General features: G+C 31.6%; 1 protein-coding gene across 6 annotated transcripts in view; it reads left to right on the top strand.

Moving 5' to 3' along the window:
- The window catches only part of LOC114327504 (S-adenosylmethionine decarboxylase proenzyme), a 175,092-nt gene that overhangs the window by 42,802 nt on the left and 117,239 nt on the right, over positions 1 to 15,051 (top strand). For all 6 annotated transcript variants that reach the window (XR_007699315.1, XR_007699313.1, XR_007699314.1 and 3 more), the window contains exon 2: positions 13,284 to 13,370. Coding sequence is in view for 2 of the 6 variants with exons in the window: in XM_028276143.2 (XP_028131944.1) it covers positions 13,284 to 13,370 (87 nt within the window). In the remaining 4 variants the exon portion in view is untranslated. The remainder of the gene's footprint in view (positions 1 to 13,283; positions 13,371 to 15,051) is intronic.

Here is a 15,051-nt window from a genome sequence, read left to right as displayed (position 1 = left end):
GGTCAATACGAACTGCAGTGCCTTAAAAATTTTAAAGCACTATTGTTTGTTTTTTAACCAAGAGGAGTGATTCAAATTTACCGCGCCGTAATGCTTGTTTCTAATTGGTCCAACCGCAGGCAAGTTTACTCCACTGTTACTAAATTTTGACACTAATGACATTTATGAAATTTTGGCACTTCTGTCATTTTATAGGTTAATTAAATATATCGGCGATTTTTTGTGTTTTCTGTATTATTCCTTTAATTTTTAGATTTTTAGTCTACTTTTATTATATATAAAAACAGTTGTTTTTAGAACTCTTTAGCGAAGTGTTAGTATAATATAATATTATGTCATATAATATAATATATCATCGAAAGGTGATATGATCAACGAAAAAAGAAGATGAATGTGGTGACTTTTCTAGTAACTTCTTGGGTGTGAATCTGTCTTTTTAGTTAACTCCTCTTGTTAAAAAATCAACTATAGTACCTTAAAGTAGCATTTTTAACGCTCGTATTGAGTGCTAAAAATTGCATTTTTAACACGGTTGTAGAAAAAAACATTAAACATTAGATCGTAAAGATGAACATATCAGGAGCTTGGAGGAGTAAGGGCGAACTGCAAAAACGATGTTTCGGGAAAACTGAGTTAAAGTTTACAAACACGTTAGAATAGTAAGGGCGAACCAGTGATGCTACTAGATTATGCGGTTTATCGTCGCATTTCTACTATAGCGTGCGGTCTACCGAGGGATACGGTGTACAATGTGTATTATTACAATGCCGACAAAGTGAATAAAACGTGTAAATCTTAGGAATTATTATTTTAATTTTATGGCTCGTTCCCAACTATAATAGTAAATTGATATAATAAAGTATTAACTTGTAAAATTACTATAATAATCCTTCTTATTTATGCCTTATATTCCCTTTGTAAAGATGGTTTTTGTGGGTGTCACGTTCTATCAGTACATGGGCTGATCACTACAATCTTTTCTCAAAAACATGTTAAACAGAATAATAAAAGGCGCCTTTGTAAGCGGAAAGTTTATCGTCAAGTACCTACTAATAAAAATTACAATATACAATAAACTTTATGCAAATTTAATTTCTCTACTATTATGCAAATTACACCCTAATCTTTTCCTACGGTATGGAAATCCTTCAGGTAGATCTTAAAAACTTAACGAGGATTTTGCAAGATTTTTATGAAATAAAAAAAGAGGTTTAATACTTTTTATTCTATAAAAATAAACATCTCTAGTGTTTTTAATAAAATTCACAAATAAAGCTTCAATTGAATTCAATTTGATTTTCATCGTCTACAGTTGCTTCGTTTTATGTATCTCACTGTATCTCACTATCACCAATTAAAGCTACTAAGTAAGCTACAAAATTACAGAAACACCGGCGCGTTAACAGAGGAGAAGGGGCGAACCTTGAACGGAAACGCAACGAAAGCTTGTGGGTTCGCCCCTTACTCTTACTCTTCTAGACGATTATGCATAACGCCCTTTAGGGCGAACCCACAAGCTTTCGTTGCGTTTTATGCAGTTCAGTTTCTGACATGAATAGATTGGTATATTATTTCTTACGAAATTTTAGGAGTATGTACAAAGGGCGAAAAATGCTGTTTTAATAAACAGACGCATTCTTTAAAAGTATGTGAGGAAGATGAGAGTATTTTTGAAATTACCATTTTTCAGGTTCGCATAACGATTTATTTACTTTATTTGCTTGGATTACTTGCAAATGAAAAATATGATTGCATTGAATATTACGTAAAAAGTATCCATAAACTATCCACAAGAAAACAGCAAATTTTCGGTCTTATTCTTCCTCCGCTTCATTTTTTTGTAATAGGTTAAGTGCCTGTTAAATTTCTGGAACCTTCTAAACAGTCATGTTAGTGTATATAAGTCGCCCAATGCTTTTTCGTTCTATTGAAGATTTATCTCAAGATATGCATACTCTTTTTTTTTTCATCATACCATCAATATAATAATTGCGTTGTATTTTTCTTTTTTCTACGCATGCGTTAATAGTATCTATTTGTACTACCTTCTCATGTTTTCACTCTTTCCTTATCATTTAAAGTTTTGCCGGTTATTTTTCTTCTACTCAAGCCAAGAGTCCTATTTATAGATCACTATTTTTTTCAACCCTCTAGTAGTAAACTGATTTATATTTTTTATTGTATCGTTTTTATTTCGATATCTTTTCAATAAAAAAAATATATGTGTACCTACCTACTTTGTACGCACGTAAGAAGTTATATTTATATTATATGATATCACCACCCATCAAACGTGGAGTGTGACAGGGTTGTATTTTGTCACCCAGTCTCTTTAATCTGTACTCTGAAGAAATCTTTAGGGACGCTTTGGACGACAGACAAGAGGGAGTAAGACTGGTCGGAGAAGTAAAACAATATCAGATACGCTGACGACACAGCCATTCTTGCAGAAAATTTAGATCTCCAGACATTTGTAAATCTAGTCAGTGAAGCAAGTTATCGGAGAGGCCTAAAAATCAATATTTCAAAGACAAAGTGGATGGCAGTTGGAAAGATAAATGTAGATCAAGGTGTGATTTCTCTTGATGGAGAGGATATATAACGGGGAAACCATTTTAAATACCTTGGCAGTTGGTTAAATGTAAATTGCGACTGTGATGAAGAGATAATAACCAGGAATGAAATATCACGTAAGGCTTCTATGACCTGGAAACCAATTTTATGTAACCGAAGCCTGTCGATGAATATTCGCAAGAAGGCCCTAAAATGTTATGGGTGGTCTATATTATTGTATGGTTTTGAGACATGGACGTTAAAATCCACATTGCTAAATAAATTAGAAGCATTCGAATTGTGGTGCTATCGACGAATCCTAAAGATATCGTGGGTTTCGCACACTTCCAATGAAGATGTTTTCCAAATGATGAATTCAGAACTAGTGTTGCCCAAAATCGGTCTTGGTCTTGCAGTCTTGGTCTTGTTCTTGCGTTTTCGCAAGACCAAGACCAAGACCGCCCAATTTTAGCAAGACCAAGACCAAGACTTACCGTGCAAGACTTGAGCAAGAACAAGACTAAGCCTGCGAGACTCTTGCGTCTTGCAGTTAGAACTGAGGGTCGTTTTAGGAAGTATATAAGTTCGGCTATATTCTTAGATACTCTATGAGAAACAAAAAAAATTATAACAAAAATTTTGAAAATTGGACTTATGCGCATTACGAACAATACCATAAACATACATAGCGAATCAAAATATCCATTAAAAGAACACTCGACACATTTGACATGTACTGAGAGGTCATTATTATAATGTAAAAATAAAATTTTTTAGTCATACATTCTTTCTCAGCAGCAGTGGCGTAGCTAGCCCCACAGGGGCCCCGTATCAAAGATTTTCGCGGGGCCCTTTTCAAGAACTGATATAAGGTAGTGCTAGAAAATGTTCGATGGAACACCGTACTTATGGGAATGTGTACTCTTTTGTATGGTGTCTCAAGGTTAGACTTTAACGGATACCCTTCTCAAAAACCTGGAAACCTTTGAAACCTTGGTGTATCGGAGGATCCTACGAATAAGTTGGGTGGATAGAGTTCGTAACGAAGTTGTTATACATTGGAGGGGAAAAATTACGGGAAGTCATCAGAACAGTAAAAACTCGCAAACTTGAATATTTTTTTGGCCATGCTATGAGGTGCTATGTGCTATCCGTATTATACTAAGGGATGGAAGCGTGGACACTGAAGAAAATTGAAGTGAGAAGACCGGAGACATTCGAGATGTGGATGTACCGAAGAGTGCTGAAGATCTCATGGGTAAATATAATAACCAACGTAGAGATAATGAGACAGACGTATGCATAAAAAAAGAGAAGTACTTCTAACAATTAAGAGAAGAAAACTGAGATATATGGGACATGTGATGAGAGGAGATAAATATCTAATACTCCACTTCATTATGTAATTAAAATCCAGGAAAAAGATTTATAGGAAGCTGATAGCTGATTTAACTCATGGCTGAAGAATCTTAGGGCATAGTTTGGATGTACATAGTAACAACGAATTATTTAGAGCCGCACTCTCAAAAGTAAAAATCGCTTTGATGATTGTCAACCTTCGAAGCGGAGACGGCACCTAGAGAAGAATGCGCTACCCAGAGAATTATAATATACTCCATTTAATAATAAAAGGCAAAGGAGACGGAAGAAAAGGGTCAGGTCGAAGAAAAACGCCATGGCTTAGAAACTTAAGAGAGTGGTTTGAGAAACTCCAGCTTCCATTTTCCGAGCTGCCGCTAACAAAATTACTATAGCCAATTTGATAGCCAACACTCGATAATCGAGCACGGCACATGAAGAAGAAGACATGTGTGAATAATTTTATTCCACTTTAAAATTCCTGAAATTAAATTACTCATCAGTACCAACTAACCAGCATCTGAAAGAATTACTAAGAAGTGCTGTCACCATTTATTCACTAAGATTTAAAGAATTATCAAATGAAGTAAAATAAATTTATAATATTTAAATTTAGTACAAATAGGTTGTACTTTTATTTACACGTGTTCAATAAATATTCTGTACAAAACTCTGTAAAAAAAATTTTAATACCTCTTTTGCATAACTTTTTAATACGCATTTAATGACGGCTTCTAAAAAATTTCAAATTTCTATCAAAGAATATCAAGGACCTTGGCCACCCCTGTTACAGACGACAATTAGATAAGAATTAATCATTGTTTCATTAGTAGATAGAGATCTAGATCTAGTACTTACCATTGCAATCTAAATCACTTTGAGAATCTGGTTGATGGAAAAATGAAGAAATTTTGGGTATTATCTTCTTCAAAACTTCTTCCTTTTTTTGTTTCATTTTTCTTTTCATCGCTAAACTCAGCTACTCTCTTTTTATTTCACTCTTTTTTTTCACTTCACAATATTTTCAGAATTTAAAATTTAAACTTTCTGAATCGACTGCACAAATTGAACCTAATAAACTCTAATAAACCAAACTCAAAAAATAGATTTGAAAACAGATTCAGTTTTTTCAACAACACTTGTTATATATAAGCCAAGGGTGACTGGACAATGAAAAAATGGGCTAAACAATGAATAGATTAAGTACACAAAAATATACCCAAAGCAATACATATACACACTGTTCCAAATCGTCAAGGATTAAGCGATAACAAAAATTGCAATTTGGCCATTTTACAGTGTGTTACCGCCAACGGTAAATGAACAATGAAAAGTACCTAACTTGAAAACAAAAACAAAGCTTCTTTGTTGTTATGGAATACGGCGGCAAACGGATATATTATGATTTACAATACAATATTATAGATAAAGAATCCATCACACGAAAAGGTCGACATCCAAACAATACACTGTTTCAAAGCGTATTGTTTGGATAATTTTTTTTTTTAATTTTTTTAATAAAAGGAAATTTAGAAAGAGATCCAATTATAAAAATTAGAGGGAAAACAATAAAAAGAAAAATGGAAACAAGATATTTAGGTATTATAATAGACGAACAAAAATTATTTACAAAACACATGAATTGTGTCTGTGAAAAGGCAACAAAGATCATGCATAGCATTGCTAGTCTAGCACAGAAGGAATATAGAATTTCGTTCCGACAGATGAGAATATACCTAAGTACAATACTTGCATCAATTGTAGGGTACGGTTCAAAGTACAATACTTGCATCAATTGTAGGGTACGGTTCAAGTGTATGGGCACATAGATTAATAAATAAAAAAAACGCAGAAAAATTAAATAGAGCTCAGAGAGGATTTCTTGTAAGAATGACGGGAGCATTTGGAACAACTGCAACACAGGCACTCACAGTTTTAACTGGAGTAATGCCAATGCATTTAGAAACACAAAAAAGAGCATGTAATTATTGGCTAAAAAAAGAAAAATATGAAAAAATAATACAAATAATAGGATTAGATATAAGAAATAAAAGAGAATTAAAAGAAATAATAAATAGAAAAAGACAAAATGAATGGAAAAATTCAACAAAATCTAGACGTTTATACAATTTTATACCAATATTAGAAAACATTCCAAATTATTTTAATCCAAAACAAGGTTTAATACACTTTTTAACAGGACATGGACCGTACCCAACATATTTGGAAAGATTTAACTTAAAAGATGATGCATATTGTGAATGTGGAGAACTAGGTACACCAGAACATATAGTGTTACATTGTGAAAATACTATAGAAAATGAAGAACACAGAGAAATGAGAAGAAGATTAGAAAGAATTGAAATAAGAGATATATTACAAAATGAAGAATATTTTGAAATATTAAACAATCTCACACAAATAATATCTAAAAAACAACAAGAAATCTATAATAATAGAAGAAGACAACCAATAATCCAACCCTGATGAAGTTGAGTAAGGTAAAGTTAAAATAAATAAAATAAAATATAAATTCAAAAATAGATATTTACAATTATAATAGTAATAATTCAATATAAAATAAATAAATAAAAATAATAATTCAATACATAATTCATAAAAATAAAAAAAAAATAAAAAAAAAAAAACTACCAACTCTCTTCTGAAAATAGAGGGACTGTCTTTATAACTTAGAAGGGAGTTGATAGTACCAAAAATATTTTAAATTGTTTATTTAAATTTGTTTGTTATACGTAATTAAGAGATTATGGCAAATTGTTATTGTAAAAATAGATTTAATAGTTGAGTAAAAAATGTAAAAATATAAAAAAAAAATATCTGTAATCCCATCAGGAAAAAACGACCTGGATTAGTCACTAGAGGCCAGGTCATATGTATAAATAATAAATAAAAAAAAAATGTTTCAAAGCGTTTTATTAGGGAAATTGTAGAATATTTTGTTCAATTTTTTAAATGGAAGTTTTGTTTCGACATGCAGTGCCGGGGATATGCCGGATATCGTGTAGACATAATACCGAAATATTATTTTAACGGTATAGTTACACTTCTCCAAGAAATTAACGCACCACCCATCTTTATTTATACGTCCATGGCACCACCTTAAAAATGGGTAATTTTTAATGTCTCAAATTTCCTAAACCTGTTGTTATTTAAATGATTTAAGTGATAATTTAAGTGATTTTTTTTAATATTTGGTCTTATTCTATTCTTTATAAATATCGCAGTAATAATAGATATTGTTGTAGACAGGTCAATTTTATCAGTGTATACCGGGTGTACCAATCAAACTGTGTTTTTTCTCACTCTGTGGAATATTCTAGCATTATGCTAACTTATTATTCTAGCATGCAATAATAGCATACTGAAATTAAAGCCCAACTAAAGCCTAATATTTTCTTAACATTATGTTTTTTTATTCATTCACTTATATTGGATAATAAAAAGTTAGGTACTTTTTTAACTAGCCATGTTTTTCATCAATACAGAATGTTTTTAAATAAGTATGGCAAACTTTAATGGGTAATTCTGCACGAAAAACTAATGACCGTTTACTTCATAAACGTTTACTTTATAAATGTTTTGTTTACCAAATAGGGAGGGGTTCAAATTTTTCTTACAAACTGACGATTTATTTATTGCTCTAAAATCGGCTGAGATACGCAAATGAAATTTTGTGGGTTTTAAGAGGTAGTTAGTTAGAACATAACAGCGATCACTTTAGATCGTGGGTTCAAACCCCACCCGGTGTCAGTTGTTTAGATATTTATTAATTTGGCTAGTCTTTACTATGGCTATGATATTCAAGCTTAAAATGTACCTCTCTGTTACGTTGTTCTAAGATATGCAATAGGCTAATGGGCAACTGCGAGACTTGCAAGACTCTTGCTGGAAGACCAAGACTGGGAGCGCAATACCAAGACCAAGACCAGGTGTACTGGCGCAATACCAAGACCAAGACTGTCTAAGTCTCGTCTTGGTCTTGCATTTGGGCAACACTATTCAGAACGTCTGCTCATAAACATCATAAAGAGTAGAAAAACAGAATACCATACAGAACAAGTAAAAACTTCGTTTGTATAATGGTATAAAAAGTTTATTGAAAAACTATTAAAAAGTCATCCAAAAGAATTCGCAAAACGTTTTCAATCTAGATCAGATCATCTTCAGTGCGTTCTGCTTAGTACATGAAACTAGCAACCTTGTAGAATAGGTGACATCGAGAAATATGATTTACATTTTTAAAAGATGATGTTAGTGGCGGCTCTAAGTCGATGTTAAGCGATAAAATTTAAGAGTCTTAACATCGACTTAGAATCGCCGCTAACATCATCTTTTAAAAATGTAAATCATATTTCTCGATGTCACCTATTCTACAAGGTTGCTAGTTTCATGTACTCAGCAGAACGCACTGAAGATGATCTGATCTAGATCGAAGACGTTTGCGAATCCTTTTGGATGACTTTTTAATAGTTTTTCAATAAACTTTTTATACCATTATACAAACGAAGTTTTTACTTGTTCTGTATGATTTTTAATTAGGGTATACAGCCAGCTACTGGGACTTTCCCATTGATTTTAAAAACAGAATACTTCGGCCATATAATTAGAGGACCTAAATACCACCTACTTCGCTTTATAATACAAGGTAAAGTGGAGGGAAAGAGATGGATTGGTCGAAAGAAACTTTCATGGTTGCTTAATATTAGACAATGGTGTGGTTCCACGGTAGAAGAATTATTTCGCGCAGCAGCCGATAGAAAGGGGTTTCAGGAACTTGTAAACATGATGACGGCCAACGTCTGAATACGGACACGGCACCTGAAGAAGAAGATACTTCTTTAGGCGCGATTGGGAAAAATGTTGAGAGTGAATTTTTATAAAAACGATAGTATAAACTACGCGCAAACAGACAGTATGAAGTTAGTTGCTCAATCTTTCAGTTTTTTTTTTCCTGAAAAATGGCTTTGGCACAGCCAATTAGCCAGACTTGTTTGTGATTGATTGCAGATTCATAGTCATAAATTTCTTATTTCATAACGTAAGTACTACAATATTATTTTTATAATACATAGATACATTGTGTTGCTTTTTTTTATTTTGTTTTTTAATTATTTTACTGTGTTTTTTTTTATTATATTTTTGTGTCTTTGGATTTGTCTTCGTCAGGAATACGATAATAAGTATTAAAATATGATGAAAAGAAGATTAAAAAGCAATCTTTATATTATTTGTACAATCTGTCAAAATAATTCATTTTGATATCAATTTTACGTCCATATCACACTGACTTACACGGTTGTCGGCCGATAACCGTAGTCAAGCAGTGTTTAGTGCGGTTATGTTTTGAATGGGTGATCGCTTAGGAACAATCATGTTGTTGCCTTGCCTAATTTTTTTTTTAATTTATGTATGTTTTTTTTTATAAATTTTTGTGGAAAGTATCAAAATTTGTTTAATATTAATAAAATACAAATAAACTGTTTAAAGTATGTACCTATATTTATTTCGTTGAAATCATATAATAGAAATATATAGTCCGTCCGCTATAACTTTTCCCATGCGGTACGATTCATTTTCAATCAAATTAAGTCAAAACATAAATTGAAACGAATGTCGATGTGTATATACATTTTTTATACTGTATACTATATACTACACACATCGGCGTACGTTTCACTTTCTGTTTTGACTTAATTTGATTGAAAATGAATCGTACCGCATGGAAAAGTTATAGCGTGCGCAGGGCGCGTTTAGGTCAATTGCCGCCCTAGGCCATTCTCTAGTAGCCGCCCTTCAAACATGTACCATTTTTGCCAAAAAAAAAAATTCAGAAATTTTTCTTTAAATAAGAATACACTAAAAATGGATTTAAACTACGATTTTCATATACCTATAACAGAAAAAATTGTCATTCCAGTTCAATCACATCAGAAACTTCTTTTCAAAAAAAACTTTTTTTTTTTAGACAAAATCGACAAATTGTTAACACGTTCTTGGGTCATACTTGATGGGAAACTATTTTGAATTCTTGACATTTTCGAAAATGACCTTTCAGCGGACAGGTTGGTCCACTGAACTTCTTACGTGCGCAGGGCCGCGTTTAGGTCAATTGACGCCCTAGGCCATTCTCTAGTAGCCGCCCTTCAAACATGTACCATTTTTGCCAAAAAAAAATTCAGAAATTTTTCTTTAAATAAGAATACACTAAAAATGGATTTAAACTACGATTTTTATATACCTATAACAGAAAAAATTGTCATTCCAGTTCCATCACATCAGAAACTTCTTTTCAAAAAAAACTTTTTTTTTTAGACAAAATCGACAAATTGTTAACACGTTCTTGGGTCATACTTGATGGGAAACTATTTTTAATTCTTGACATTTTCGAAAATGACCTTTCAGCGGACAGGTTGGCAACTGGGATGCACAAATAAATGTGCAAAGCAATGTCAAAATTAGGGAAAATATCTTTCAGTCCACTTAGTGCAGTCACTGAAGGTTTTTACCTCCGATTTCGTTGAATCTTCATCGATTTTCATGAAAATTGGTGAATAGTTAGAGGATACCTCAAGGAACAAAGGTGACGTGATGCCAACTTGCGCTTTTACCGTGGTGGTGGATGCCACCCCTTGGGGGTGAATTTTTTTAAATAATACAATAAATCGATAGAGACAAATTCTAAGAAAGATTTTATTTTTTCTTAAAAAGCTGTTTTTTGAACCTATTTTTCACGTATAACTCAAAAACTATAAGCTTTTACAAAAAAGTTATTATGTATTACCAAAATTGAAGATAATACAAAGCTAAATACACTCCTCACTTAAAGAACTAAACTGATGTTAATTCAAAGTGAATTATGGGTAATTGAATGTATATTTTTTTCGACGAGTACTCGAATCTAAGTATTCAAGCTTAAATAACGGGAAAACGATGCATTTCATAAAATATACCTATTTCTGTATCAAATACTTTACCTTTTTACTATTTCTGTAGGGTAAAAAATAACCGAGATAGAAACGTTTAAATCTTAAATTTTGCTGCAAGAATCATGTAACCGGGGCAATTTAACCTTTAATTTTTAAAAAAGTAAGGGGTTTAAAATATTAAATTCAACTTGGTTTAATAGCCATTAAAATTAACTTTCAAATGGTTTTAGGCAATCCTGATATCGTAAAAATTAACGGAGTTATTAAAAAAACAATAACTTTTTTGAAAACATTTTTAAAAGATAAATTTTGAAAAATATTTGGTGCTTAAATTTTAATGCTATCAACTTGTTCGGGGGCTCATTTGATAGATATTTCCAAGTACTTTGACAAATGCTTAATAAGGTTATGTTATAAAATGCATCATTTTCCCGTTATTTAAGCTTGAATACTTAGATTTGGGTACTCGCCGAAAAAAATATACATTCAATTACCTATAACTCACTTTTAGTTAACATTAAAAGGTTTTTCCAGTAAGGAAATTATTTCATTTTTTATTAGCTTCAATTTTGGTAATAACTTTTTTGTAAAATCTTATAGTTTTTGAGTTATTTATGAAAAATTTTAAAACTTTATGTAACAAATTTTGCTTACAATTTTAATAGCTCATATCCACCTTCAGTGACTGCATTAACTCTTCTTTTAATATTAAGATTCGTATGCCAATAATTGGTGATTTTATTGTGGTATCCAAATGACCCTTTAAGTGAATGCATTCATGTATGAATGATGTACAGCCGGTTCCTAAAAAAACTGATACGACTCTTAGTAAGATTTGATCATGTTGAGCAGTGTATTTGATTGATCTGACATTATATTTATTATGACAGACAAATAATAAAATAAACAAACAACAAACAACTGATTACATATTATGTTAATTCATAAATTGTACTAATTATTAAGGTCTAAATGTTTATATTATTTTGAATTCCTGTATTTTATAAAGAGTATATAAATGATAGTTTTTACATCAAATAGATCACATAATTATTGTAAACGTGAATTATACAACAAAACAAATTAATATTCAATTCAGCCCTGTAAATTCACTAAAATAAATATTATAGAAGTTTTCAGGGACTTTCAGCCCACGGTAATAATGTAGTCTGTCATTCTGAGTTTAAATTTTTCAAAAATATTTATTAGTTTTCTCAGTATTCGAAAAAAATGAATACAATTAAAATACATTGAGAATTTTGACATGCGTCACAATTTTGCCTTAACTCAATGTAAAATTCTAAACTGTTGAATTCCAGCTTCCATAATTATTTGACATCAAAAGACATTAGAAACTATTTGTAGAGGATTGAAATCTGTATTGAAAACAACTGTTAAAATTGGTCTACGTAACTAAACATATTCCAAAATTTTGTAAAAATGTAATACATTTCAGTTTTCAGCCCAAACTTAGGCCACACACAATGCAATAATGTTCACATTTTTGAACTGTCAGTATTTTTATTTTATCATCTATTGTTTAAAAACAATACAGTTGATAAGATACCCTCAGTTGCAGAGAAAGTATTAATAATAAAGATTAATAATAAAGTCTAATAACCGTGGAACAGAATAAGCTATCTGACAAATTTTAAGATTTGGCAGTGACATTGACAGTATGTAAATATTAAGTATTTATCTTTCAAAATACACTGCTCAATTTTCTACAAAATACGCTTCAAGAGTCGTATCAGTTTTTTTTGGAACCAGGTGTACCTTGATTGTCTTTATTTTGTATCAGATTTTCAGCTTCTTTAATAATTTCTTCATTGCTTAATTTTGCCAAAGCTGTTAATAACACGAAAACGTTGATAAATAAGTCGATAAGATTCCAGACGTCTATTCAGGTCTCTTATCAGAGTGTCGATTATAATATAGAATGTGTGGATTTTCAACTCGTCACTAGCTGAAAAGTTTAGTTCATCATCGGCCCCCTCGTCAAATTGAATTTTTCTTTTCCTCTTTCTTATTTCTTTATATGTTTTATTTGGGCACAAGTTTGCCTTTGTTGCCTTTTGGCTTCCTTGCGGTAAAGTAATTTGAAAGAGCTTCATACTCTTTAATGACATAACCCAGATATATAATCTTTATATACAAATATTTCTTGTACAGTATTTTTGCCGCCCTAGGCAACTGCCTATGTTGCCTAATGGATAAAGCTGCCCTGTACGTGCGTACAAAGTAGGTACACATACTTTTTTTATTGAAAGGATATCGAAAATGTAATTCAATAAAAAATATAATTCAGTTTACTACTTAAGGGTTGAAAAAAATTTTAGTGATATATAAATAGGACTCTTGGCTATAATAAAGTAGATCTTTTGATTTTACAGAGCATATTTTAATAACACTATTTTTTTACAGACATAAATTGGAGGCGCTGATGAAAATTGTCCGATGCGAAATAATAAGTTATGTGAAAAATGATCAAATTGATGCTTACGTATTAAGGTAAGGTTACTTTATCTGTTTATTCGGTAGGTCTGAGAATCGGCCGTAATCTATTTTTGATACCCCCGAGTGATAAGGGGGTTCCCTTCTAACATTTTGTATTGTTAAGTCTCGGTCCAACGACGCGTTGAAGAACGTGTTGAAGCGGTTTTCCAATTTAAACGTCGGCAAAGAGAGATAGAAAATAATAGTGCAAAGGAAAGAGCACACAGTTAGCACCCCTTATTAGTGCGGACTTGATAAATATTTATTTTCTGATAAAATCGGTCGGACCCAAAATAAGGACCATACGATACCAGAGTGGTCGGTAGAAATTTTTATTAATTTGGTTAATTCATAAAATGATAAAAATTTTAACACAACGTAGTTCGACCACTACATAGCCAAATTACCACGGCACTGATCGTATCAGCTCCCTAGCTCAATTGAAAGGGGGAGGTTTTAGCACTTACATGTTAAATATCTTTGAACTGTGTCAGTTTACTGCCACTTCATCGAAAAATGATGCACGCTCCTCGGGACAATAAAAATAAAGGAAAGAGGCAATAAATTAGGGTTTGGTATTAACTTAAGGATAATAACTAACCAATTTTGAGAGAAATTTCGCTATTTCACATTACTTTGAATTTGAATCTATTTCACGTTGCGTTGAATCCCGTCTTCAGTTTTTATCTGTTTCTGATACATTTTTCTATTTCACTCCTGCCGTTCCAACGTTACATGGGAGTTCTTTTTTTAGGTGGGAATATACAGTGCGTCCATAAAGTAACGCATAAATTAATTATGTATTAGCTAAATAAACAAGATTATTAGAAATTCCCGAAACAGGACCATTTTTATTTTTAAATTACGATTTTTGGAATATATATCATACTAGTGACGTAATCCATCTGGGCATGATGACGTAATTTATGATTTTTTTAAATGAGAATAGGTATGATGTGATAGCTCATTTGAAAGGGTACTCAATTATCTATTGACTAATATAAACATTAACATAATTATTGATACAGGGTGTCCAAAAATTTTTTTTAATTAAATTAATTGAGACAAAAAGAAGAATATATGTAATTCATTTAATTCAAAATACGTTTTACTGTTGTCAGAAAATGAGTAAACATTGTTTATTTATATTGTATGTACTGTATAAATAATTATGTTAATGTTTATATCACTGAAGAGAGAATTGAATACTCTTTCAAATGAGCTATCACGTATAGCCCTTATTCTCATTTAAAAAATCATCGATTACGTCATCACGCCCAGATGTATGACGTCACTAGTATGATATACATGCCAAAAAATCGTAATTTAAAAATAAAAATCGACCTGTTTCGGGAATTTCTAATAATGTTGTTTATTTAGCTAATAATGAATTTATGCATTACTTTATGGACGCACTGTATGTACCTACATAATGTACTCTACGAGACTATGAGCCTCGTTGAACTATGTTGGCCAATAATGATTCTTAGTCAACATAAAACTACTAAAACAATCGAACATTGTTAGCTTCTGATCATTTTCTTTGATTATGTAATGTTAAAATCAGTTAGGCCACTCTGGTTCTCATGGCCTCAAATATGTTTAGAGATGCTGAGATAATTATTACCTTCTTGCCTTTTTTGGGTTCTATATTAGAATGTACTCGAAATAAGTACCCGAGAAATTCGGGTAATAG

The sequence above is a fragment of the Diabrotica virgifera genome, chromosome 7 (assembly GCF_917563875.1).
Source record: "Diabrotica virgifera virgifera chromosome 7, PGI_DIABVI_V3a".
NCBI classification, from domain to species: domain Eukaryota; kingdom Metazoa; phylum Arthropoda; class Insecta; order Coleoptera; family Chrysomelidae; genus Diabrotica; species Diabrotica virgifera.
The sequence above is the reverse complement of the archived record's forward strand: the minus strand, read 5'-3'. Positions and strand labels throughout refer to the sequence as shown.